This window comes from Octopus bimaculoides, chromosome 15, assembly GCF_046866305.1.
Source record: "Octopus bimaculoides isolate indiv1 chromosome 15, ASM4686630v1, whole genome shotgun sequence".
Taxonomy (NCBI): domain Eukaryota; kingdom Metazoa; phylum Mollusca; class Cephalopoda; order Octopoda; family Octopodidae; genus Octopus; species Octopus bimaculoides.
The window spans coordinates 23,307,668-23,335,167 of NC_142942.1; the positions used below are offsets into that span (position 1 = coordinate 23,307,668).

The following is a 27,500-nucleotide window of genomic DNA, read 5'->3' on the forward strand; positions in this document are numbered from 1 at the left end:
TGTGTGTGTGTGTGTGTGTGTGTGTGTGTGTGTGTGTTTACGTGCGTGTTTATGCGTGTACGTTAAGTTTGTGAAAATTATTTAAAGAACGACGTCCGAGCCCTTACTAGTGAATTAACTCCTTACCGGATGGGGAGACAGCTTTTGTGTCGTTGACCTCAAAACCCTGCGCCTCTTCTGCACACTCATTTGCTAATCATACTTGTGGTACAACATGGGTGATTGGCCGATGGTAAATATGCCGTCGGTATTGTACGTTCACATGATTCACCATTCCACTATTGCAATCCACATGTTTGCATGTCTCCCGCCATCGTTATCCTCACCGTTGCATGTTCCCACATGATTTTGTCCTTTGCCAGATAACCATTCTCATACAAATTCATAGTCTCGAAATTACGGTGTATGTCATTTTTCCATGTTAATTATCCTGCATTTTATAGGAGACCACGAATTATCGAAAAACGTGTAAGGGGACCCGGCATGTAAAATTCTTTTGAAAAGTTCGAGAACCACTGCACTATATCATATCTACGACCGTGAGACTTAACTGTCAAGATTTTTGTTTGGTCCACCTCGCAGTAAGGAGGCGAAGCACTGTGATGCAGTGGACCAAGGTGTGGTCTCACTGAGGCACGTAACTGCCAACAATCTTGGAATCAAATGGTGGTATAGTTCTGTGTTCGTGATCAATGCAAACACCTACTCTGTTTAACTGTCTGTATTTTGATATAATTCCCTCTGCTGTCATTTAACAAGGGACTGATTGCCCCACCCCCACCCCCCAGTTGTATGTATGTATCTTTTACAGCATAGCTTTCTCTTTTTTCTCAGTATATTTTTATTGTATATTACTTGTTTCTTATTTGACAGCAGTTGGAAACCATTCTAGCTTTGAGCATCATCTCCGTGCTGCTGCTTCTGCTTGTTATGCTCACTTTAGGCTTACTTTTATACATCGTTTACCGTTGTCACACACACGCTGTAAGTATCCACCTAAAGCTATCTATAGTCTGTATCTCCAGGTGTAATTATAAATCGTATACTTTCTTTCAGCAGGCGATTACTCGTTTTTTACCATTTTATTGTTACGATTTTAAAGACACATTGTTGTTTTCAGCAGAGGGTATGTACTATATCCCAAACACACACGCACGCACGCACGCGCACGCATACACACACACACACACACACACACACACACACACACACACACACACACACACACACACACACACACACTGACACGCGCGTGCACGCACAAATTTCAAATCCACTTGATTTTTCTGCTGGTATAAGCTGAAGTTACTGAGATACTTGCTTAAGGAATACCCAAGCACACATCACTGTTTTTGCCAGGTCCCAAAAGATGCATGTTCTCTAATCACAGGAAGTAGGATCCGAACTCAAAATGCTTTGGACTAAAAGAAACAATGTCTATCATTTCACATGTCCATGGTCCTGACTGCTTCTTTATTTTCAGAACTCCTCCTCCTCCTCTTTATCATCATTTAAAATTTGCATTCCATACTAGCATGGGTTGGACGATTCCACTGGATCCGGCGAGCCAGGAGATTGTGCACAGCTCCAATGTCCACACCTGGCCGTCCTTCTTAACGCCAACCATTTTACGAAGTTTACTTGATGTTTGTTTATTGCTTTTCTCAGGACACCAGCACTAGTGAGGTTGCCAGGTAAGATACAAGACAAGACTGCTTAGGTGAGAATGGCTGGGTTGGGGTAGATTTGAGGAATGTGGTCTGTGCCAAGTGATGAGAGGCGAAAATATGATAACAGGAAAGAAACAGGTGTCTTATTGTAGAGCAAATTCAGTGGTTCGTCAGCAGAAAGGAGATATAGGAGCTCAATGCAGTCCTATAGTTTGATGGATCCCGTCAAACTACCCAACCCATACCAGCATGGAAAATGAACGTTAACTGATGGTAATAATCATATATATATATATACACAAATATATATATATATATATATATATACATACATACATACATTATACATATGTATATACTAGCTGACGTACCTCGTAATTCCTGGAAAAGTGGGGCTTATCCCTTGGTTCCGTTCTCATAATTGTTTCGCTAATCCAGTAAGAACAATACAAAGTATGTAGCCCTTAAAACGGTTTCTGTGCGTTTACAGAGAACACTGAAGTGTCTTACACAGGATCTTGTTTTTAGGAATTCCTAATAAGTTATGAATACCCAAATTGTGAAGCCAGTCATGTAATACCATGAAATAAATTATCCGATAGTAAGAATTCAAATAAAGTAGCGCCGAAAAGGGCTGTAATACGTTCCCAGAGTATATAGAACTTAGAAGGAAATACTAATAAGGTATGTATACTAAAATCGTGAAGCATGTTACGTAATAACAGGCTAATCAGATATGAGATAATAACAAGTCAAAGTAAATAATTCTGAAAAAAGCTTTTATGTGTTCCCAGAGAATATTACCCTCAGCAGCGCTAGTGTTGGTATATAGCTGGTGGAGATATCCGGTGTTGTTATTAGGTATAACTCCTTCGGCCAACACCGCCGGTCAAAAAGTCATTGTCCCCACTTACTGCCCCATACAGCTAATAAAGGGAACTACAAACACGTGGAACCCAATAAGTCACTAAAATGTAAGCCTAAAGACTTAACGAACTTTTTTCCCTTTTTCTTTTTCTGTGCCTTTCGTTTATTTCCCTCTAAAATCATTCTGAAGATGTTTGTTAAATGTAACGAGATAAATGCAAATTTACTCCGATTTGATAAACAGAAACAGCTGTAAATGTTTCCGAATTACAATTAAATAATGACTTTTTAACATCAATTATCCACTTCTCATTGTTAATTCTTACTCCATTTCTTCTATATACTTAAAACACGGTATACCTTATATCTAGGACTATACAGAGTGAGGTAATACACCAGGAGTGCCTACAGGTACACCTATCCTCTAAATGGTTGCATAACCTCTAACTTACGTCTTGCTTAATATATATATATATATATGAAATTATATACATATAATTATATATATATATATGTATATGTATATACATATATATATATATATATATATATATACATATATACACACATACACACACACATATATATATATATATATATATATATATATAATTATATATATACATATATATATTTCGTTTTGGGATTTGGTTTGCAAGATTCTTTATGTGAGTTCGTGTGCTGAAGCATATTCTGTTGGCTGGAGAGAGTCATTCAACAGTTGAAAGACGCAACGAAAATTTTAGAAAAATAAAAAAGAAATAAGTGGAAATTTTACCGGTGTGTGTGTTAGATTATAAGGCACCAAAAGAGAATGACTCGCCCCTGACACAATAGTGTGTATATATATATATATATATATATATATATATATATATATACATCACAGAGTTATACTCGTGTTAAAATCGAGGGAACAAGGTAACGCAAATCCATAACAATATAGATAACTCTGGATTGATCAATTTCTGGATTTGATCAATGGCTTTTCCCCGTCAGCAGAGCTTACTTGTGGAAAATAAATGAGATATCTCATTGATGAAATATTTATGCATGTATGAATGTGTACATATGCATCAGTGTATCGCTCCATCAATCTGTTAAGCTGTTGACCCATTTGTAACTTGACAATTTATGCATTTAGTTGGTTTCTCTTTTCAGTATATTTAACTGGTGTTTTGTTTTCAATTTTTTATCTTCCACAGATCCACACAACGACAACGACGGCAACTCACACAAAAACTGTGACAACCACCATTGAAACTCCGCCGGCCAGAGCGTAAAACCATCATGGCCTCCAACAACAGTAAAAAGCATATTCTGATGCTTTACTTAAATTTTCATTAACACACACACACACACACACACACACACACATATATACTTATATGTATATACGTGTATATATATATATATATATATATATATATATATATATATATATATATATATATATATATATATATACACACACATATATATGTACGTATATATATATATAATCTTTTTCTTTTGCTTTTAACATTTGTATGATCTTTAATCGTTTTAAATATATCTTAACTGCTTTTATTTCAATTTTTCTTTCGTGAATTACTAAGAAATTTTATCTGCACTAAAGTATTTCGTTCCCAAAATCGTTCTGGTGAATTCTTTAAGTTCTTCGTGACAAAACGAAATTGTAATGTCATGCATTTATTTATCACGAAATGGGTGAATGAATGAATGAATAAAGGAAGGAAGGAAGGAAGGAAGGAACGAACGAACGAACGAACGAACGAACGAACGAACGGACGAACGAATGGGGGAGGGCGAATGCAATGGAGGATGGAAGGAAGGAATGAGTGATTCATTGAATGGGTAGATGAACGCTTGAATGGACGGATGGATGTGCGGGTGGGATGAGAGGGAGAATGGATGTATGGGTGGATGCCCGGACGGGTGGGTGAATGAACGGATGAATGATTAATTAAAAGGTGTTGGGTGGGTTGTTAGATAGAAGAATGGGAGAATAAGTTTGCTGGTGGTTGAGATATGATAACGAGGGTCAGATATATACATGTCATGTGTGGGGGTCATATATGGATATGTATGTGACGAAAGGAAGAAACAAATAGTAAATCTATATTGATGTATCATGCTTTAGATGTACAACACACCCACACACATACATGTGTATAATTAGACATAAGTAGAGTATATATACATACATTTATACACACACATATATACATATATATATATATATACATACATACATACATACATACATACATACATATATATATATATATATATATATATATATATATATATATATATATATATATATATATATATATATATATATATATATATATATATAAATAGATAGATAGATAGATAGATAGATAGATAGATAGATAGATAGATAGATAGATAGTCAATCTAAACATGAACAAGCAAGAAAAAACAACAACGCGAGGACGTGGAATAAGTACTGTGTTATTGAACGCTCAGGAAAGGAATGAAAAGAAAGAGGATTTCACATTTCGAGCGGAGCTCTTCATCAGAAATATATAAATAGTCCAAAGAAGGGAGACAAAGAAAGAAAATCGCCAACGATACACATGCGGTCACATATTGATATATATATATATAAACAAATAGATAGATACAGACAGATAGATAAAGATATATTATGAATATATATATATATGTATATATTAATAAATTATAGGGTAGCAAAAAAAAAAAATTTTAGAAATTTTATTTACCACCAGTGGTCTAGCGAGTGGTAAATAAAATTTCTAAAATTTTTTTTTTTGCTACCCTATAATTTATTAATAATGATAAAATTCTTTTTGGATAATTTTCTGAAAGAATTTCGGCATTTTTGTATTTGCTGCCGATTAAGTAAACCGCAAATACGCGGTATATTTTGAAAAATTAGACATAGGAACACGAACCATGCTGCTTATTGACTCGTGCTTCATATGTTGTCTGGTCATTTCTGCTGATGATAGTCCGACCTTGTAAGATATATAAATTTTATCTTACTTAAATTGACTTGAAACCATGGTACAGAATATAGATTGGTAAAAGTTTTTTTTTTCATTTCCTTTCGAAATTATCCCTAATTTGTTGTGGTATATAGTATTTTGCTGCTATTTCTAGCGAGTAGATGTCCTATTATAGGCATCTCTGCATTTTAAATGAATATATATGTATATATGTATATATATATATATATATATATATATATATATGTGTGTGTGTGTGTGTGTGTGTGTGTGTGTGTGTGTCTCCTTCTTTGTCTCTGTACGCACACCTATATAAGTATATATTTCTATATATCAATATATACATATATATATATATATACACGCACACACACATACGCACACACACACACACACACACACACACACACACACATATATATATATATATATATATATATACATATACATATATATATAGAGAGAGAGGTCACAAAGGTGACAAACGGTCCGCTTTTGCTAATGATAAGAGTTAAACTAACTCAGAACCACAAACGCGATGGAGAGACTGAGCGATAGCTGGAGAAAGGAAGAGTAAGACAGAGCACATAGCGTGTGTGTGTCTGCGTCTGTGCATGTATGTATGTAAGTGTGTGTGCGTGCATGTTTGTGCATGCGTGTGTGTGTAATATATGTTGCAAAAACCTTTTCTTTCTTCACAATTCATCCTATATATTTTGTCAACAGTCAAGAATAAACCCAGCGTTTTCGATTTTGAATGGAACAATTATAACGACAAAGTTTAGTAGTTATGGATTAAAGACATATAAAAACAAAAATTATTCTCGTGTTTGTTTATTATTGTTGTTGTTATTGTTTAATCTCAGGTCAAGCCATCTTTTGTTTGAAACGTAGTATCTACGACGATTAAAAACTTTTTTTGTTTTTTATTCTCGCAACGTTTCTTGGTGTGTTTTTTCTTCCCCTCTTGATTTCAAAAATACCCTCAGACTTCGCCAACCACCGACATTTTAAGAGATAATCATGGTTTTATATTGTAAGAAAAAATTACTTCGTTCCGGTTCTGCTTTATTGACCTTTATTCATATTGTGCGACATTATCAATCAAGTAATATTATTGGCTTCTTCCGCCGAGGTCGACTTTGCCTTTCATCCTTTCGGGGTCAATAAATTAAGTACCAGTTGCGTACTGGGGTCGACCAAAAATTTCGGTCCTTGTGCCTAGAGTAGAAAATAATATTTTGGGAATCATTTTTGCGTTTCACTTGAAGCTAAACAAAACATGCTGAGATTATACAAGAAATACATAAACTATCGTGATTTGCTCCTGTGGACCCCTTTATCTTTAAGGGTCAGTCACCATGTATAGTCTCCCATTTTGGCAGTGTCCCATCTTCCTTTGTATCTCTTTGTCCTCTATTGTAGCAATGTCCTGATGGAATCTCTCCCCATGCTCCTCATTGACTTGACCTGAGTTTTCAGTCTAAATGTGAATGCAAAAACTACACCTTTGAGGACATTCGACAGCCTAACTTTTTAAAACTCTCAATAAGCTTTTCCACCAGCTACTTGTTGTTGGGATCTTCGTTGTTACTTAGGAAACCATGAACTATGCCACATGCACACTGTGCCTCTCTTTCGATGTCACTCATTAGCTTTTCAAGGGTCTCTGACCTCAACATTGTCCTTATTTGCGCTCCAGTAAAAATTCCACTTTTAGAAAAACGTAAACGAATTTCTCGAAATGTTTCTTCGCCATGATTTAACGGCTTCGCAGACTATTTGACCGAACTCGGTTTTGTGTGAAGTGGAGGTAACAAAGCCTTGCCAGGCCCTAAAAGGGGTTGTCTTATAATATTTTCCTTCCCTGGCTGCATGTCAGTTCGTGGAGGACACTCAACCTTCCGGTAATCTCTATCATCAGCTCTGCTGTCCCATAGGCAAAGAAAGCTCAAATATTTTGTGTATCCACATTGCAATCCGAGCAAGAAGACAAGCATCGTGAAATCACCACAAACATCCCACACAGAGTCTGCGTAGTTTACTTTCTTAAGACACTTTTTGACAATTTCATATTCTTCCTTCATCTGTTCAGAGTATGCGATAGGCAGAAATAGATACTGATGTTCATTGTGCAGTAAAACTGCTTTGAGGCTTCTTGCGGGGTTGTCTATGAAAAGTCGCCTCTTTGTTTTTTGTTTCGTTTTTTTTTTTTGTTTTTTTTTTGTCTCATAATCAATTCCAATAGCTGCAAACAATCCATTTGTATCTTTGCAGAAACAGAGACCTTCACAAATATCAAAATATACTTCAAATTCCTCCTGTCGTTTCTTGTACACTGTTGATTTGCAGTCCTCACCCCATTAAATTCCATTCCTTCAGCCTGGATGCTAAAAGTTCAGCTTCTGACTTGGTGAACCCTAAGTCCCTGATAAGATCACCCAGTTCACGTTGATTTGGAATGTGTGGGCAGGCACTCATTCTTGGTTCGAACGCATCATCTATTTCTTGGCTGTTACGCCCTTCAGACTCTCCTGGTGACACTTCCATATCATCTTCTACCTGACAAGATAAAACGTTTGCATATAATAACTTGAACCATGATATGAGCTTTATTAGTAATCATAACAATGAAAGAAAACTGAGCGAAATGCTTTTAACCTTTGAATTTTGATTATTTTATTTAGTTTATGAAGTTTCAATTTATTTTAAGCATTGTAATGGGATTTTCTTGCATTTTCTGGTCGTCGTGGTACCAGTAACTTGTCACCAAGTGGTACAGTTGCAATGGAAGAAGCTATACTGGGATACTGAAATGCTTGTCTTGTTTTAACTTTCCTGTACTTCGTTATGTCAATCATGCAATAATAGCAACCATCGTGATGGTCTTTTTCGGTTCTCTTGGAATAGCAAAGGGCATGAGTCTTCTTGCACCTCTTAACCATCATTCTAAATTTGATCGACGACCTCCACATATTCCTTGTGTCACCCAAATTCACTCCAAAGTAGAGTCTGTAAGCAATCCAGTTTTTGGCACTTTTCACGATTTTACGTGATATATGCTTTGTCTCAACAGAGTATTCATACACATAACATAAATAATCTGGTGAATTTTTGCATCGTCTAGAAGCCATGGTCAAGAAAATTTAGGGTAATATTCACAATACAAAGCTGAAAGAGGAAAAATTATTAGTAGTATATCAATATACACCTTCATCGATATTCCCTCTACCAGAAGGGAGTCGGTCAATTTTATCAGAGAAAGGAAATTGGCAAACCTGTTGGGTACCCCGAAAACTTATCACTGGCCATTCATTAGAGGTTTACATTGAACCAAAAACATGATTTTCCCTTACTAGCCCAAATTTTTGGTACAAATGAGCAGATGGTCTTTCTAAACATTACAGTCTTATGATAATTCTGTTTGTCATTCGGTTACTTAGCCCGTCGGTAACGCTTTCACGTGATTAGAGAAGAAGGAGAAAGAAAAGCGGGAGACATAAAAAGAGGGAGAGCGTTCGTGACGTGAGGTAGAGGAACGTAACTGTATTGCTGTCACGTGATTAGGTGAAGGGTAAAATGAGTGAAAGAAGGAGAAAGGAAAAGGAGAGAGAAAAAGAAGATAAAGCGAACAGTGAGACAGAAAGAGGGAGAAAGAAAAAGAGGAAGAGAGTAAAAGACGAAGAGAGAAAAAGAGGGAGAGAGAGGCGGCAGCGGCGGCGGCAGCAGTGATGGAGGTGGCGGTCGATGTAATCGACTTAATAGCTTCCCCAAAATTTGAGGTCTTGTGCATCCAGTAGAAAGGATTATTATTATTATTATTATTATTATTATTATTATTATTGTTGTTGTTGTTGTTGTTGTTGTTGTTGTTATTATTATTATTATTATTATTATTATTATTATTATTACTTAGCACGCCGGGCAAAATGCTTAACAGTATTTCATCCGTCTTTACATTCTGAGTTCAAATGTTGCCGAGATCAACTTTTCCTTTCATCCTTTCGGGGTCGATAAATTAAGTACAAATTGAACTCTCGGGTCGATGTTATCGGCTTAATTCCTCCCCCGAACTTGCACGCCTTGTGTCTTTAGTAAAAGATGAGCGTATGCGGGCTCCGTTTGTGTGGATCGTCTTTCCGCAGCTCGTCTCCTTGACGGAGCTGCAGTCCTGGGTGAAGAAAAGACCGGGACTGGGCGCCTGGCCCCTAGAATGTCGTCAGGCGGTCACAACCCTCAACCAGTCGGGCAATGCGATCGGGGAATGGTCCGCTTTAGAAATTTATAAAGGATTGGTGGCGGGGAAGTGCGACGACATTCTCGGGGAGACTCTGTGCACCGACGACAACGGACTGGCTAGTCGGTAGCGGAGGACTTTCCGGTCGGGAACTCTCCTTGATAGTTTCCAGATGTCCTTGATCTGGCAGTGCTACAGGCATGGATGTGCTGTCAGGCGGACTTGTCCGAGGTGCACGCAGAGTGATGAAACCGTTCTGCTCGCACTTGTTCAGTGTCCAGGCATTACTGACTTGTAGGGTTATGTCTAACAGCTGCTGTCACGTGTGGGAAGGATCAGTCTGTCGGCCGAGTCTGTAGTGATGATCGCACCGCCGCCCTCCTTCAATCGGGCAGGCAAGGCAGTTTTCCTTTGCCTGGTGGTTGTGGCGAAAGAGGTTGTTTGGTGGACAAGGCTGAAAGGCATGAGGACAGATAGATTCCTCATTGTTAGAGATCTCATTGACCTTTTCAAGTTTCACTTGAAGTGAGAGTGGAGAGAGAAGTGCTGTCCTCGAGTGAGTTTATTGAAATGTGGGTGAAAGTTGCGAAAATGGCAAGAGTTGATGCTACCTCTCTAAGTGTAGACCTGTGAGTCGGAGAAAGGGAATTGGAGAGGACACTTGCTCCTAGGGTTTCAAGGAAATCTCAGACAGTGGAGTTCCTCGATTATCCCTAAAGGTCATCCTGTATCAGGAGGGCCACATCTCTATCATCTTCTCCTTCTTTTTTACCTTTCAATGCTATGCGCACGTCCCTTGTTTCCGCTGTATACCGTCGATTCTTATTATTTTTTTATCATTTCATTATTATATGTAAACCCCCTCCCACTTTATGTCTGTCAATGTTTTGCCCCCCCCCCCACCATCCTTCGCCCTTGTGACAAATAAATGAAATCATTATTATTATTGAGTGAGAGACAAGTGCGTGCCATCAAAGTGACACTGGGGTAAAATATACGAAGCCCATTATACCCATCATGACTACCCGTCTGATAAGGGTACACCAGGCACGTGCATCACAACCATATGTGCGCAACATGGTGATCTCATATCAAGATAAACAATGCATGACCTTGCAGGTGGGGGCCCAGTTAGAATTTTGTACATGTCTAGTAGCCGATCCCGCTCAACTGGTCCTTGAATAAGGGTTGTTAAAGAATGTAGAAAAAAAACACCCATGTTTCCAGAGGTGAATTATTCAAACCCCAAAGAAGTCCTCTCAACACATGGCTATGACGCCACCCAACTACTTCTGCTTGTGATCAGAGATGCACATATGATCAACCACCAAGGGACATGCTCAACTGGTTAAGGTCAAATAAGTGACAAGCAAATCTGTGGTATTAAGCAGAATATTTGCTGTAGCCCATCTTTTATACGAAGACAAAACAATGTACATGATAACACTTCCAATCAGTTAAGATCAGAAGCCATGAGAGCCACTACCTGGTATTATTATTATTAAGAAAAGTTTTCTAAAAGAATATCTGCATAGTGTCCAAATACAAGGGGCATTTTCCTTGTTACTGCTTGTTTCTGTCTCTCTTGTTTACTCGTTGTGTGTTCGAAGTCGTTGTGAATTCTTGGTAGGGAAGAAGAAGAAGAAGAAGAAGAAGAAGAAGGAATGTAGGTGGTATGATAGTAGTAAGATGTTAAATGGTCTAAAAGTGGTTCGTTATGGATTATAACAGTGATTGCGACTGTCTTTTAATGAATTCTTGGGAATCGCTTGAGTGTGTCATTTTTAATATTTGCGTGTGTGTTTGTGTCATTCTAAGGCCGTGGTGGATATGTCGTTTGTTGTAGACACGTTCAAGAGGGGTCTGTATTGGCGCAAATGTCGATGTGCTGGCTGAATGCTATTTTTCTGTTTTGGGGAATTTTGATCTGGGATCTGTGCAGAGCAACCGATGCTGGTGTATTTACGTTCCCGTAACTTAGCGGTTCGGCAAAAAGAGACCGATAGAATAAGAACAAGGCTGGGGTCGATTTGCTCGACTAAAGGCGGTGCCCCAGCATGGCCGCAGTCAAATGACTGAAACAAGTAAAAGAGTAAAAGAGAGAGAGAGAGTATATATATATATATATATATATATATATATATATATATATATATGTATGTATGTATGTATGTATGTATGTAAATATCTGCTTATGTATATATAGATTATAAGTACGAGTGCGTACAACAATGATTCCTACTTCCACTACCACCACCGGTACTACTACTACTACTACCACTACCACCACTGCTGCTGCTGCTGCTGCTGCTGCTACTACTACTACTACTACTACTACTATGGAGCAATAAACGAAATAGGATATTTTTTCTCGAGTTGATAAACCTGTTTGAAGCGAGCATTAACAAAGAGTGGACAGGGAGTGGCACATCACACACATCCGCACCCACATACATATATATACACACGCGGGCACATTCCACACACACACATACATACATACATGCATACATACATACATACATACACGTACAACACACTCAGGTCGCATACATAGAAACACAACATACACATTCAACCGCAACACACACAGACACACACACACACACACACACACACACACACACACACAGAAGTCTATAGTTCCTACACGACAAAATATATACATAAATACATTTGTTACTAACTACATAGGTATATGGACGTATATAAATAAATATATATATATATATATATATATATATATATATATATATATATACACACACACACACATACACCCACATTCGTACATACATGCCTATAAAAATACGTACTTATATATAGTTACCTACATATATTCGTTCACACATATTTACATATATGCATATCCATATTTATACACACTTATACAGAAATATACATACGCATATTTAAATTAATATAGACAGGCATACACGTTCGCACATACACACACACACATACACACACACATACACATTTAACCACCAACTGCAATAAAAATTGAACTCTCCACAGTCTATGTATGCAGTTACATTTACACAGTCGAACTGCGTATATATAAACTTAGATCTCCCTACCGAGTGTTTGGATTTCAAACTTAGCAGTATCGTATTTGGATATATTTATATATACATATATACATACATATATATATATATATATATATATATATATATATATATATATATATATATATATATATATATATATATATATGTAAATGTGTATATGTATATATACATCTATCTAGTTATCTATTTAGAAGTATAAAACAGGTGAGAGGCAAACATTTCTTTATCTATCAACATCGTTCTTTTTCATCGCCAGATTGGGAGAACCATTCGAGCGTCGGCAAAATACGTCGCGGCTTTTGTGCCAATAGTAGAAAGGATTATTATTATTATTATTATTATTATTATTATTATTATTATTATTATTATTATTATTATTATTATTATTATTATTATTATTATTATTATTATTATTGTTGTTATTTATTTATTTATTTATTTATTTATTTATTTATTTAAGGCGGCGAGCTAGCAGTATTTCGCCTGTCGCTACATTCTGAGTTCAAATTCCGCCGAGGTCGACTTTGTCTTTCATTCTTTCGGGGTCGGTAAATTAAGTACCAGTCGGACACTGGGGTCGTCGGACAAAATGTTTAGAGGTATTTCTTTCGGCTTTACGTTCTGAGTTCAATTCCGCCGAGGTCGACTTTACCTTTCATTCTTTCAAGTTTGATAAAATAAGTACCAGTTGAATACTGGGGTCGATGTGATTGACTGACCCCCTCCCCTCAAATTGCTAATCTTATGTCAAAACTAGGAAGACGGCTCTCTTTATATAAATATATCTTTATTTTTCTGAATCCTATTTTTATATCTTTTGTTTTATTCTTATTGTTTCGCTTTTGATTGGTGTAAACACCATCTTTTATGTATGTCTGAGGCCCCTGATGTTGTCTGAGGCCCCTGATGTTGTCTGAGGCCCCTGATGTAGTCTGAGGCCCCTGTGGTCAATAAAAAGAAAGAGAGCGAGTGTAGCGAGGTAAGTCCTGCCTTCGAGCAAAATTTGTTGAAAGGTCGGTCCGAATGAAAGGGTTCTGCGATGAGTATGCGGCTGTAATTGAGGGATGAGGGTGAGGAGGAGAGGGCACTTGTCCTAGTGGTCAGGGTCACTTAGGTTTTCTGGCGTTTCCACAAGCAGACCCCGAAAGTCTCCCCTTTTGGGGAATCGTTCCTTCATTGAATTATTTCTTCCTTTTGCTTTTGTTTATTGTTTACATCCCTTTTTATAACTTTAGAACATGTTCTGTTGCTTCGACCTCTGCCGTCCTCACTCCAATTTTGTAAACCCTTACTGTTAACCCTCGAAGTTCTCCTCTCTATTCAGGAATACTCATCGTTAAAATGTTTTACTATTTTTTTTTTCGTTATACCTGTTTACGCGCAAAACCCTCACAATAACACACACACACACACACGCGCGCGCACACACACACGCGCGCACACACACACACACACACTATGCCGTCTTCAATGTTTTTCTTAATGCAAACCCTTTGGGGTCAATAAAGAAATCATCATAATCATCATCATCATTATTACTATTACTATTATTATCATTATTATTATTATTATTATTATTATTATTATTATTATTATTATTATTATTATTATTTCTACTGTAGGTACAAGGATTAAATTTTGGCGGTGGTGCTAGTAGTATACTTCGATCCCAGTGCTTGTACCCCAGTGCTTGTACCCCAGTGCTTGAGCCGCAGTGCCCGGGGTCGGAAGTTATTTCAGTAGCTTTGAAAGGATGAAAGGGACAAATCGACTTCGGTGGAATTTGAATTTAGAACGGTGCGTCGATAAAAATTAGTACCAGTGGAATACTGAGGGCTGTGTAATCAACTGGCTCCTTCTCGCCAAATTTCAAACCTTGTTCCTGTAATAGAAAGGGTTGCGCCAGACCCACACACATACACACACACATACGCACATACACACACACTCAAATGCTTTTGTCCTGTGCCGTCCTTAAAGATTTTATCTTAATGTAAACCTTGTGTGGTTAATAAAGAATATTATTATTATTATCATTATTATTATTATTATTATTATCATTATTATTATTATTATCATTATTATTATTATTATTATTATTATTATTATTATTATTATTATTATTATTATTATTATTATTATTATTATATGAAAGCTCATGGCTCAGTGGTTAGAGTGTCGGGCTTACAATCATGAGGTAACGAGTTCAATTTCCGGTCCGAGCTGTATGTTTCGTTCTTGAGCAAGACACTTCATTTCACCTTGTTCCAGTTATAAGTACCAGTTGAATACTGAGGGTCGAGGTAATCGATTCACCCTCACCCACTCCCCCCAAAAAACTTCTGGCCTTGTGCCAAAGTTTGAAACCCCTATGATGATGATTGTGATATGTCTTTGATAGTGTCCTGTGGGTTCCCCTCCACCACCAGCCTGCTTTCCTCGTTTCCCCTCTGAGACAGTTTTCTACGCTTCATTTTGGAGACCCGTGTTATTTATTGAAACAGCAACAATTTCCACTTCTGCCCTGACGTTACCTTTACTCTTTCGAATCTTACTTCAAGGTGACATCTTCCCTTTCGTTTTACATTTAAAGCGAACGATGTCAACTGGGGAAGGGCGGGCTGGTTGCCTAGTTGGGTTGGCAGGCACGCTGGCTGGCTGGCTGGTTGCTGAATAGCTTTCCAATGAGTTGGTAGAAGTAATTGGTGTCACCCGTCAGACGATAGTGCTGGTGTACATGTGTGTGTGTGTGTGTGTGCGAGCTTGTGTCTGTGTGCTGGTGAGAGGGATCTAGAATTCGTGTGTTGGAGGTATGCAGGTATGTAAAACATGAGTAATAATTGCTATAGTGTCAGATTTGGAGTAGTAGTAGTAGTCGTGGTCGTGGTCGTGGTCGTGGTGGTGGTGTGTGTGTGTGTTTGTGTTATGAAGTGAGTGTATTGTATGAACGTGTGTGTTGTTATTTTTGTTGCTTTTCCTCTCGTCCACCTGTCTCTACCAAATTGTTGTTTTGAGTTTTTGCAGAACCTACATAAAGAAATCGTTATTATTTATTTAAAGATACATGTCACTTACTATACAGGATTCACAAAGTCAGATAAAATATGAATTGTTTAATAAGATCCCCTTATTTTAACGGATAAATATTGCATAGGATATATACTATATCTTTTTCTATAATACTTATATATATGTGTGTGTGTGTGTGTGTATATATATATATATATATATATATATATATATATATATATATATATACAATACCCAGCCAATATCTGCGTTGTTTATTATGGGTCAATAGATTGGAATTTGTGTGTATTATAGGACGTGAGACTGCTGTACCACGACAAAGACATCAGTGACTAAGAACAGGTGCGCTTGTCGTTCGAGTGACGCTCTTTTCCGGAGATTTCCTTCCTCCCACCTACACGCAGTGATGAGTCAAGCGCTGACCGACTTTGCGCCCTTGTCATCTAAAAGGGATTCATTGCACTGATTGGATTATGTTGTTCGTTGGTGGAAGACCGCTCCTCGGATCCTGTAGAAGTTTAGTGGAGGATATGAACGAGGCTTGGAAGAAGCTCTCTTCACGACCATGTGGTTTTGGGTTCGTTCCTAAGGAACCGACACCTTGGGCAAGTGGTCGTGGTGATGTGCACTTGAATGCATATGTGTCTTGGGTAAGGGTCTTTTACTACATCCCCAATCTGCAGAAGACATGTGAGTGGATTTGGGAAACAGAAGATGTGTGAACATATATATATATATATATATATATATATTATAAAATCTGGTAATTAGTCATATATTAATTAATATCGATTAATTATCAGGAGGCCAGCACATCTAAAGAATCAAAGCGATTCAGAAATATTATCTGCAATCTCGGGGGATTAAGGTACATTTAAAAAAAAAATAACGTCGACCACTAACGTGGACAATTAATGCGCTAGAAATAGATCACATCTTGTGTCTATTAAGACCTAAATTGTTCTCAACATGAAATATAGCAGCATACCAAAAACGTGAGCGGGCAAGACATTTAAAATCACCTAAAAAAGCATTATTAAACATGAACTAGTTTCGGATTTAACAAATTCTTACCATTTGTCTATTCCTCATCAGCCTGATTTGTAATTTAACCGCAATCATCAGAATCGTATACAGAGTTGCCCACCGCCATGGGTGCGCGTGCATATGGTTCTGCTAATTACAGCTTAATGGTAAAATTCAAAATCTTCGTTTTGGCGCGCTAATTCCAGGAATATATCCGCAGAAAATATTTACTGCGTCTTATATATTCAGTATGAGAACATGGGCAATGGGTAAAATATTATTATAAAATCTGGTAATTAGTCATATATTAATTAATATCGATTAATTATCAGGAGGCCAGCACATCTAAAGAATCAAAGAGATTCAGAAATATTATCTGCAATCTCATATATATATATATATATATATATATATATATATATATATTCATATTGTGTAGGTATCAGTTAGAGGGGTTCAATACCTCCAAGGGATAATTAAATCCAAAGTCGTTCCTGGTTATTACCTGGGTTGGTACAGTCTTTTGTAAGGTTGTACGATAGCAGGTGGTTCGGTTGGTAGGCCGTAGTTTAGGTTATATACGAGAAGAAAATGGATGTAAATAACAAGGGGAGTCGCGTCGTTTTCGCTGGTTTGCCTCCTTCTTTGTTATCTAATTAAATTAAAGGCAAACCGGCGAAAACGACGAGACTCCCCTTGTTATTTACATCCATATATATATATATATATATATATATATATATATATATATATATATATATATATATATATATATATATATATATATATAAAGTGTGTGTGTGTGTTAGTTTTGGGTGGAGTTTGTTGTATAGTAATGCACAACTAAAGAGTGGTCATGGTTTAGGTTTCACGTTAATCATCCGGGCTCTATTGTCCATGTGTTGTTGTTACTCGGTGCTTATTCTTTTCAAATTCTTATCTTGCTTGCTTTTCAATATTGTGTCGTTTCCTTTCACGGAGATGTGCAAATAAACATTTTCGGAAGACACTCCCACCTTTACAATGCGTACCCGCATACACGTTTCGCCACTACTACTAGTATCACTACTACTACTACTACTACTACTACTACTACTACTACTACTACTACTACTACTAGAGAATAAGTGGTGACTGGTTTACTGTTTAGCCTGGACTGATCCCTTCCACCACCTCCTGATTCAGAAGTGCTGTGATCATTCTAAGCACCTCAACTCCTTAAAACTTTTTAAACTTTCATTATGTAACGGTTCACGTTATCCTGCTTATCATTTTGTTTATTGAGTTAATTTGTGAAACAAGGAACTACAAATCCAACGCCCCTTTTCAAGGATTTTGAAGAGTAGTGGGTTGAGATAATCTTTAGAACGGGCACTTGGTCCATATGCTTGCATCACAGTTAATTTTACTGAATGTCTTCAATGGTCATGAGTTAATGGGCGATCCCTCGGGGATCTCTTCAGTTTGCCTCACAGTTTTTTAAAATTATCTTTTTTTGTTTTAACTAAACAAGTTTGAAACTTCGTATACTGCCACGAGGGAAGGTTGTGGGTGATTGACGTCGTGTATCAAAACCGAAGGATTGCCAATTGGTGTTAAACCGGACGATGAAATAAGTGGGACATAGGCTTGGCTGTTGTTTCCAGGTGGTAGTATGGGAATTGAATCAAGCAAGTATTAGATAAAACTAGTATCAAGTTTTACAATTTGACTGAATTGCTGTTTTGTATTTTCTTTTTTTTTTTCCCCAGATTGCCATCAAGATGGCGAATTCAACACCGAATAACGGCTTCCCTTACAAACATTCCGCTGTTTCTGGAGTGTTTCTTGTAATGGTTGGTTTGTTCACTTTTGTCTATTCTTGTTTCGATGTCAAAGTGATGCGCCTCTTCATTGGAACAGTGATATGTTGTTCATTAGTAAGTTCTCTCTCTCTCTCTCTCTTTCTCTCTCTCTCTCTCTTTCTCTCTCTCTCTCTCTCTCATTCTCTCTCTCTCATTCTCTCTCTCTCTCTCTCTCTCTCTCTCTCTCTCTCTCTCTCTCTCTATCTTTCTGTCTATCTATCTCTAAAATGTTATAGAGGTTTAAAGTTTGATCATTTTCACCCAGCCAGGAAATAGGATTTGGAAGTTGTCATTTTGTGCGTGACTGCACATTTTGTCCCGAAAATAGCACTTGTTGTTAATATTTGTAAACAACACGTGTTTTGTAGTTTGAAGCATTCAATAGGCATTTAATGCGATAGCACGAACTTAAAAGATTTATAATTTTAAAAAAACTTTATTTGGCTGTTATTTTTAACACACCTCACAACCACCTCAGTGACAAAAGAAACGAGTACACAAATAGTTTGAAGCATTCAATACAAATTTAATGTGAGTGCGACGAACAACACGTTACAAATATTATTAAATAAAAGAAACATTTTGTTGAGCAGTTCATAAATTTACATGCTCAGTATATTTGTCAACGTCTGCTTTCTCGCAGACAAAAGAGTTCTCATGTTCCGCTCGTTGCTATCGAAACAGACATGAATGTGTCTGTGGCTTTCGATTGGCTAAGATTACCAAAATATTTCAAACTTTAATTACTAATAACTCATTATTTATTGATTTTCACGTCATTAATTAACCTCTAAAAGTGCATCATTACGCTGAATATGAAATCAATTCGAACAGAATTGATGCTGGCAGCCAAACCGACTAGACCCCAGCATTCCTTTATGTAAGATGATACAGTTTGAAGATGGGGAATCTTTACTGCCATTTCTAGCATATCGTGTGGGCACATAGAGAGTTACTACCAGACATGCAGATGTTTACAGTGATATTACCATTTCAATATGTTTATTTTCAGCTTACTATAGTCGGTATGATCATCACTTTTACTGGTCTCCGCGTCTTGGAATCTCTGGTGAAAAACGTAAGTAACGAGCATATCACCATCATTATCATCATCATCATCATCATCATCATCATCATCATCATCATCATCATCATCATCGTTTTTTTTCTTCTCTTTTCCAAACGAGTTTGTCCTAATAAAGGTTTGAGGCCAGTGTAGTGAAGAGTACTAAAAAGAAGGAAAAGGAGGAACCTACAAATTGTGTTGATTAGCAGAGAACTTAAAGGGACTGAATATCAGAGACCAGAGAAAACCAAGATGATGGTATTGAGTTCTAGAGAGTAGCAGTCGGAGGAAGGAAGCTATCACCATTAAAAGACTTATGACTAACAGGAAGCTCAACAGAGAAATGATGCGCCCTGAGAAGAGAAGTGGGTGACACGTTTAAAGGTGTTGACGGAAGGTATTCGACGAAAGAGTTCATCAGAGTAATGACCATAGAAATATTTCTAGAAAAAAATACAAAGAAGATATATTTCGATGATGAGCCAAAAACTACAACCGAGCAGAAATAAGAGGAGGCCGCCATGTTCACAACTCGATTCTGAATTCGATCAATGAATTAAAGACACCGGTATTCAATACAAAGTCGACTGATTGCCAATAAACTTTCTGGCATAAGAAATTTGCGAGCACAGAAGAGAGTTGAAAAATTTTTGGCAGTTGACACTGTTGGCACTGTTCCAAGAGAGATCCTTCATCGAAGTCAAACCAAGAAGACGGACGCCGTAGCTTTCTGGAGGATCGACCTCGTTCACAGTAATGGAGGAATGGAATGGCTGCCTATAACGATTAATTGACAAAAGCATCGTCTTGCTAAGATTAAAACTCATCAGTCAGGTACTACACCACGCCTCGATAACTGTACAATGATCACCCCCAAGAAAAATATCTAGATATATATATATATACACGTAATATACTCTTTATTCTTAACACAAAATAAAAGTTACGATAAAAATATCATTATAATTATGATAAATGTATTACTATGATTAAAGACACTGAGAATATCAAAAATTAGACTAATTTAATGTGCTAATAATTTTAATGAATTAAGTATCATAACATTGATGTAATATTTACTGTGTACCTGCTTTTGCACCATCCTGAATATGTGTGTGTGTGTGTGTGTGTGTGTGTGTGTGTGTGTGTGTGTGTGTGTGTATACAGTAGATACACTGATGGCAAGGCAACGCTGTCACTATTCCAGCAAAGTTGCGAATGAATATTGATGCTTCTCTGAAGATTTAGCAAATGCTATTTGTTTATGTAATGTACATTAACAAACAGTCGCTCTTGACGAAACGTGTGTAAGTTGCTGTAACTAATCAATTTATGAAGAATCCTTCTCGTTTTGCTTTATGCACGCCTGCCACATATGTATGTATTTCACACACACAGACACACGCACGCACACACACACACACACACACACACACACACACACACAGATATATATATATATGTATATGTATATATATATATATATATATATATATAATAAAGTAAAGTTGTGGAATACCGTACGAGTGGAAATATATATGAAAGAAGGTTTGAAAATGCACTTATTTTTTTAAAAACATTTATTTACTTAACCGGTTTCACTTTTTTAGAAAAAGATTATCAAAAGTCTTTGAGAATAATAAAAAATGTTAAAAAACAGTTCGAGAATTAAGATGCATATATACATTCTTTGATGATAAAATATATTTAAAGTATAAAGCTTTGTATGAACTTTGTATTGTTACATACTGATTATCACACATTCTCTGATATTAAAATGAAAATGTTAAAAACAGTGTGTGAAAATACACATATGGAAAAATACATATACATATTCTTATACAAATTCTTTGACAATTAAGTTGAAGAGGAACTGACCTGGCTTTTTCCTCTTGTGTATATTGAGGGAATGTTTTACTGTCTTAAGAGACAGTATGACTGGCTAGCTGGGGTGGGAGGGAAGAAGAGTTAAAAAGGATTTTTAAATTTTATTTTTGGTTGGTCTGTGACAGTCTGTCATGGTTCACTGGTTTTTGGGACTGGTTTTGTGCACATCTCTATGTGTGTGTGTATATATGTGTGTTTGTGTCCGTGTGTGTGTGTGTGTGTGTGTGTGTGTGTGTGTGTGTGTGTGTGTGCCGTTTTTATTGGTCCCAGAGTTTATTGTGGAATGTGTATATGAGTGTGTGTTTGAGTGTTTTTTGTGTCGGTGGGGATGTTAGGTGTGTATACGTGAGAGTGTGCGTATATCTCTTTGTCTGAGTATGTATGTGTTGTTTTGATCGTCCTTGTGGTGTGTGTGTGTGTGAGAGCAACCGTATGTATGTGTGAGGGTGTGTACGTATGTGTGCGTATGTGTGTGTATGTATGTGTGCATCTGTGTGTGTGCGTGGGAGTGTGTGTGTGTCTATACATATATATATATATATATATATATATATATATATATATATATATATATATATGCTTTATTTAAAAGCAGCAGAAATATAACAAAAAAACCGTTACTCTGAGTTTCACGTTCGGAACGTGAAACTCAGAGTAACGGTTTTTTTGTTATATTTCTGCTGCTTTTAAATAAAGCATATTACTCTACCTCTTTTTTCCACCTTGTTGCACATTTCATGTGCTTACTCCGGTATATATATATATATATATATATATATATATATATATATATATATATATATATATATATATATATATATATATATATATATAGTATGTATGTATGTATGTATGTATGTATGTATGTATATATATATATATGTGTATATATATAGTCTTTGTATTAATGAATGTATATGAAATATTCTGTTTCAGGCGAACAGACCGGTAGAGCTGGCGCTTCTAGCAGGCATCTTGGATGTCATTGCATTTTGTATATTCTGTAACTTGGCAGAAGTAAGTTGAGAAAAATCTTTTTTCCCTCTTTGAAATTTTACTATGTATAAATCTTATTTATACTTTCAGTTATATGTGTGTTTGTGTATGTGTATATATTAAGGCATAGCCATGTATGTATATATTTATGTATACATATATATATATATATATATATATATATATATATATATATATATATATATATATATATATATATATGAAGGAGTATTGAATTTTACGTGTGTGATTTGTAAGAGGAAATGCTTAAGTCATGCAGGCCTGGCTGTCCGTCAAAGTAGTCGTGGGAATCGACCCCTTGTAAATTATGATACAGCTATTGTTGACTACAGAACGCGTGCAACCTGTGGAATGGTTTACCGTTCAGCTGGGGGATTAAAACGACATGTCAAAAGACTTCATTCAGTTGGATTAGGTACTTATATTAAGACACCAAGCCAGTTCGGTATAGTCCACGTAGCTCGAAGTTAGGTGAGTAAAAAGCAAATTAGTAACGAGGATATCCAGGTATCAGTGCATTGCGGCCGTTTCAAGCGGCTCCATTTAATCGTCCAGGTCGTCTGCATTTGAGGAGAGCAGTTCATTTCAAATTGATGTAATATTATCATTGATCGATTGAATATATATATATATATACAAACACATACATACTACAATCTCTTAATTATTATATTTCAGTATTTTGGCACGGTAAGTGTTTTTCTCATTCTTTATCTTTTATTCTAAATATGGATAATTGACCGCTTGCTTATGCTTGACACCATTGTCGACAGTTTAATTGCAATGCACAAGATTAACTGCCCTTCCTATATTTACTGGCGATAGAGATCTACTTATACATTAAAACTGATCTGCTTTCTTTATAGCAATACATTTGCTTATGGTTCAATCCTAATGCGTTGCACTAACTCTCCTTCTTATACACCATAGACAGATCTGTCTATACAGTGAAATTGACCAACTTCCCATATTCCAACACGAATACGCAAGCCTTTTATTTATCCACCGCAAATTTGTTTGTACATTGTCACATTCTTTGCAAGTCACTCATCTACAAACCTAACGACTGCTCACTTCTGCCATATTTTATGTGAAAACATGTGGCTTAGGTTGTGAGTTCGATTTCGGAGGCGACGTGTTGTCTCCTGGAGCAAGACACTAAATTACCTGCTGCCTCAGCGAAAATGAGTCGTACCTGTAATTCAAAAGGGGACAGCCTTGTCACATTCTGTGTCATGCTGAATCTCCCCAAGAACTACGTTAAGGGTTCCCGTGTCTGTGGCGTGCTCGGTCACTTTTTACAGGGAAGAAGGTTCTTTTCGACCAGGGACCTGACTTAGAAGTAACAACAGAATTGCAAATAAACGCACAAGTTTAGATATTTAATGAAGTAGAAAAAAGCTTAAATGGTTCGAGGCTGATAAGTTTTAGACGTTATCTGCACGACCTCAGCTCCCTATTTCATCGCTCTATTACAGCATGTGATGACGGGGCTCTTTCATTCCCCACTCTCAATCAACTCTGGTGTTCCCTCAGGGTTCGGTTCTGTTCCTCCCTTTCTCACTTCCTTTTATACATCAATCCCTTTCTTGCCACCACCACACTCAGTAATGCCTATTCTTATGCAGATAACACGATCCTTCACTTTTTCCCGAACCATGCAACATCTTCACACAACCTAGGCACCACATACCAAACCTTCCTTGATTCCATAAATGGAAACCTTGGGACCATCCTCCAGGGAAGCCATGCCAACCTTATCTCTGTAAAAAAATCTCAAGTTGCACTCATATCAAGAAAACATCCCCACCACACACCCTAGTAAACATGAGTGGTACTCAGCTTCAGCCCCGATAGTTACTTCTAAATGCTGTGTCGTACTATCACTGAAGATCTAGCTGCGACCCTCTACAAGACTCAGGTGGGGCCCACGATGGATCCCCGACCCTACATCCGGGAGTTTACTGCTGCTGCACGCGTTAACATTCAGAATCACGTTCAGAGAAAGTTCACTGAGATCACCATCATTAGCAAACACACTCTCCAGCCTCCACCCCACCCTCCCTCTCTCTCTCTCTCTCTCTCTCTCTCTCTCTCTCTCTCTCTCTCTCTCTCTGCTCTCTCTCTCTCTCTCTCTGCTCTCACTACCATTACGGCTTCTGTTCTGGTCTCTCACTCAGTTGAAATCAACTCCCTCGCCTTTCCATCACTCATAACACTTTTTTATGCCAAACTCCCTCCGGCCTCACACTAACCACGGTATCCATTCCTTCCCCACCTACCTACCTACCTACCTACCTACCTACCTACCTGCCTGCCTGCCTGTCTGCCTACCTACCTACCTACCTACCTACCTACCTACCCGTCTGTCTGTCCATCTATCTACCTATCTATCTGGGTGTCTCTGCAAACTCCTCTCTTTAATATCCCGCACCTTCAATATTCTCGGACTCACTAACGCACGTAACCGTGTTTACATTGACTTTATATTGATATTACATTATATTTATATCTTATTGATCTCATATTTATATCGTATCCATAAATCGAAGAAGGTGAAATGCTTAGAAGCATTTCATCCGTCATTACTTTCTGAGTTCCAATCCCGGCAGAGCCGACTTAGCCTTTCGTCCTGTCGCTATCGATAAAACAGTGACCAGTTGAGTACTGGGGTCGATGTAATCGACTTACATCGAACTTGAAAGCAATATGAATATCGAAATTCGATTGATAAATATAATATGGATATTATATTGTCTGTGTGGTAATATGTTAGCTTCCCAACCACATGGTTCCGGGTTCAGTCCCACTCCGTGGAACTTTTGGCTATGTCTCTTCTAAGTCTCGGACCAACCAAACCATTGCCAGACGATTTGGTAGACGTAAACTTAAAGAAGTCTGTCGTATATGTGTGTGTGTGTGTGTGTGTGTGTGTGTGTGTGTGTGTGTGTGTGTGTGTGTGTGTGTGTGTGTGTGTGTGTGTGTGTACACTTTTGTTTGTTTCCTCCACGTACCGCTTGACAACCGGTGTTGGTGTGTTTACGTCTATGTAACCTACTGGCTCGGCAAAAGGGTCCGATAGAATAAGTACCAAGCTTTAAAAACAATAAATGCTAGTCTCGAATCATTTGACAAAAAATTCTTCATGGCGGTGCTGTAGCATGGCCGCAACGAGTAAAAGTAACTGAAACAGGTTGAAATTACATTATATTAAAACTGTTTCAGACCGGTATTATACTGAGAATGTATTTCTATTAACATTCCTGGCATATTTTACAGTCTCTATTTGAATAGCAGTGAATCGGTGCATCACCTCAACCATCAGACGTTGGTCACGTTGTTGTGGCTTTCGAATGGTGTCACCTCGCTGGCTCCGCAGGCACAACAACATTCCTCTTCCCAGACGCGATGCCAATCCGTGTCAGGGATTTGCAGCAGAGTAGATGGGAACAGCGTGAAATGAAGAGTATTGCTCAAGAACACAACGTGCGGCCCAGTCCGGGGAATCGAAATCATGACCTTGCTATCGCGATTGGAACATCCTAGTAATTAGGCCATATGTAATACTTAACTATGCTACGTGTGTATGTGTGTATGCGCGCGTGTAATGTTTGTGTGCGTGAATGTATTTGCTTGTATTAAAAATTGTATTGATTGTAAAATATATTCATTTTATTTATGTATATAATTAATACTTTCTTCTTTTTTTATGTATATTGCATTATTTATCATTTCAGTTTAACGATGTTGTGAGTATAAACTCTTTGCCAATATTTCTGTAATACTTAATTATCAATAATAATAGTAATAATAATTAATACGTGTCAAGGGATGACCGAGCGATAGATGTAAAGAGACGTGAATCGTACGTAATGAATAAGATTGTTAGCTCGTGAGAATTACCTCTCTTTACACCGACCGTTTATTTCACTTATTCGGAGAAATAGAATTCTTTGAATAGGTAAAAGACAAAATGAGTCTTCAAAGTTTCCGTTTGTTGAAGGAGAGCAGGCTGAATACTAAATAGCATTGAGAAATCTTTCGGTTTCATGCAAACTGTTTTATATATATATATATATATATATATATATATATATATATATATATATATATATATATATATATATATATATATATATATATAAGGACGGGTCATTCGGAGTTTTCTTTCCTCAGTCGAGTTCCAGATTATCTTTGCAATTTCGGCTGGTTATACTCGAGATTGCTCCAATCTGGCCAACCCCAAGGAAAAACTAAGCTAAGAGCACTAGATTCTTTGGGGCTGGCCAGATTGGAGCAATCTCGAGTATAACCAGCCGAAATTGGAACTCGACTGAGGAAAGAAAACTCCGAATGACCCGTCCTTGTTTTTTGTATCGTCTGTCTGTCTGTTTTGTTGTCCCCTTTTTGTATCACCTAACTGTCTGGATGTTTTGCGTTCTTGTCCCATTTTTGGTATTCCTTTATATATATATATATATATATATATATATATATATATATATATATATATATATATATATATATATATATATATATATATATATGTATGTATATATATATATATATATATATATATATATATATATATATATATATATATATATATATTTGCTACGGAGGACAACAAACATCTCAAGTCATAAACGTTATTATTAGAAAAGACATTTGAAGTTAAAATTTTAAAAATTATATATACATACACACACACACACACACACACACACGCATCCACATACATACACACATATATATACAATTAGTGACAATTGATTTTTTCTTT

General features: G+C 36.9%; 1 protein-coding gene and 1 long non-coding RNA gene across 7 annotated transcripts in view; both read left to right on the plus strand.

Moving 5' to 3' along the window:
* LOC106874105 (uncharacterized) overlaps positions 1 to 6,357 on the plus strand; it is a 14,681-nt gene extending 8,324 nt beyond the window's left edge. For all 4 annotated transcript variants that reach the window (XR_001409964.3, XR_016244436.1, XR_008265592.2 and 1 more), the window contains 2 exons: positions 874 to 984; positions 3,743 to 6,357. This is a non-coding gene — a long non-coding RNA (uncharacterized LOC106874105). The remainder of the gene's footprint in view (positions 1 to 873; positions 985 to 3,742) is intronic.
* A 6,250-nt stretch (positions 6,358 to 12,607) lies between these two features.
* Positions 12,608 to 26,778, plus strand: LOC128249491 (uncharacterized). 3 transcript variants are annotated; one of them, XM_089363576.1, is made up of 6 exons: positions 12,608 to 12,889; positions 13,006 to 13,051; positions 18,655 to 18,822; positions 19,760 to 19,825; positions 22,637 to 22,717; positions 23,396 to 26,777. In XM_089363576.1, exons 1-6 carry the CDS (start codon positions 12,795 to 12,797, stop codon positions 23,441 to 23,443), a joined length of 504 nt encoding a protein of 167 aa, XP_089219702.1. In that variant the 5' UTR covers positions 12,608 to 12,794; the 3' UTR covers positions 23,444 to 26,777. The 3 variants fall into 3 exon arrangements, with proteins under 3 accessions (XP_089219702.1, XP_089219703.1, XP_089219701.1); XM_089363577.1 differs by lacking the exons at positions 12,608 to 12,889; positions 13,006 to 13,051 and adding an exon at positions 15,033 to 15,665 and having other exon boundaries at positions 23,396 to 26,778; XM_089363575.1 differs by lacking the exons at positions 12,608 to 12,889; positions 13,006 to 13,051 and adding an exon at positions 16,176 to 16,527 and having other exon boundaries at positions 23,396 to 26,778.
* The last annotated feature ends 722 nt before the right edge of the window (positions 26,779 to 27,500 follow it).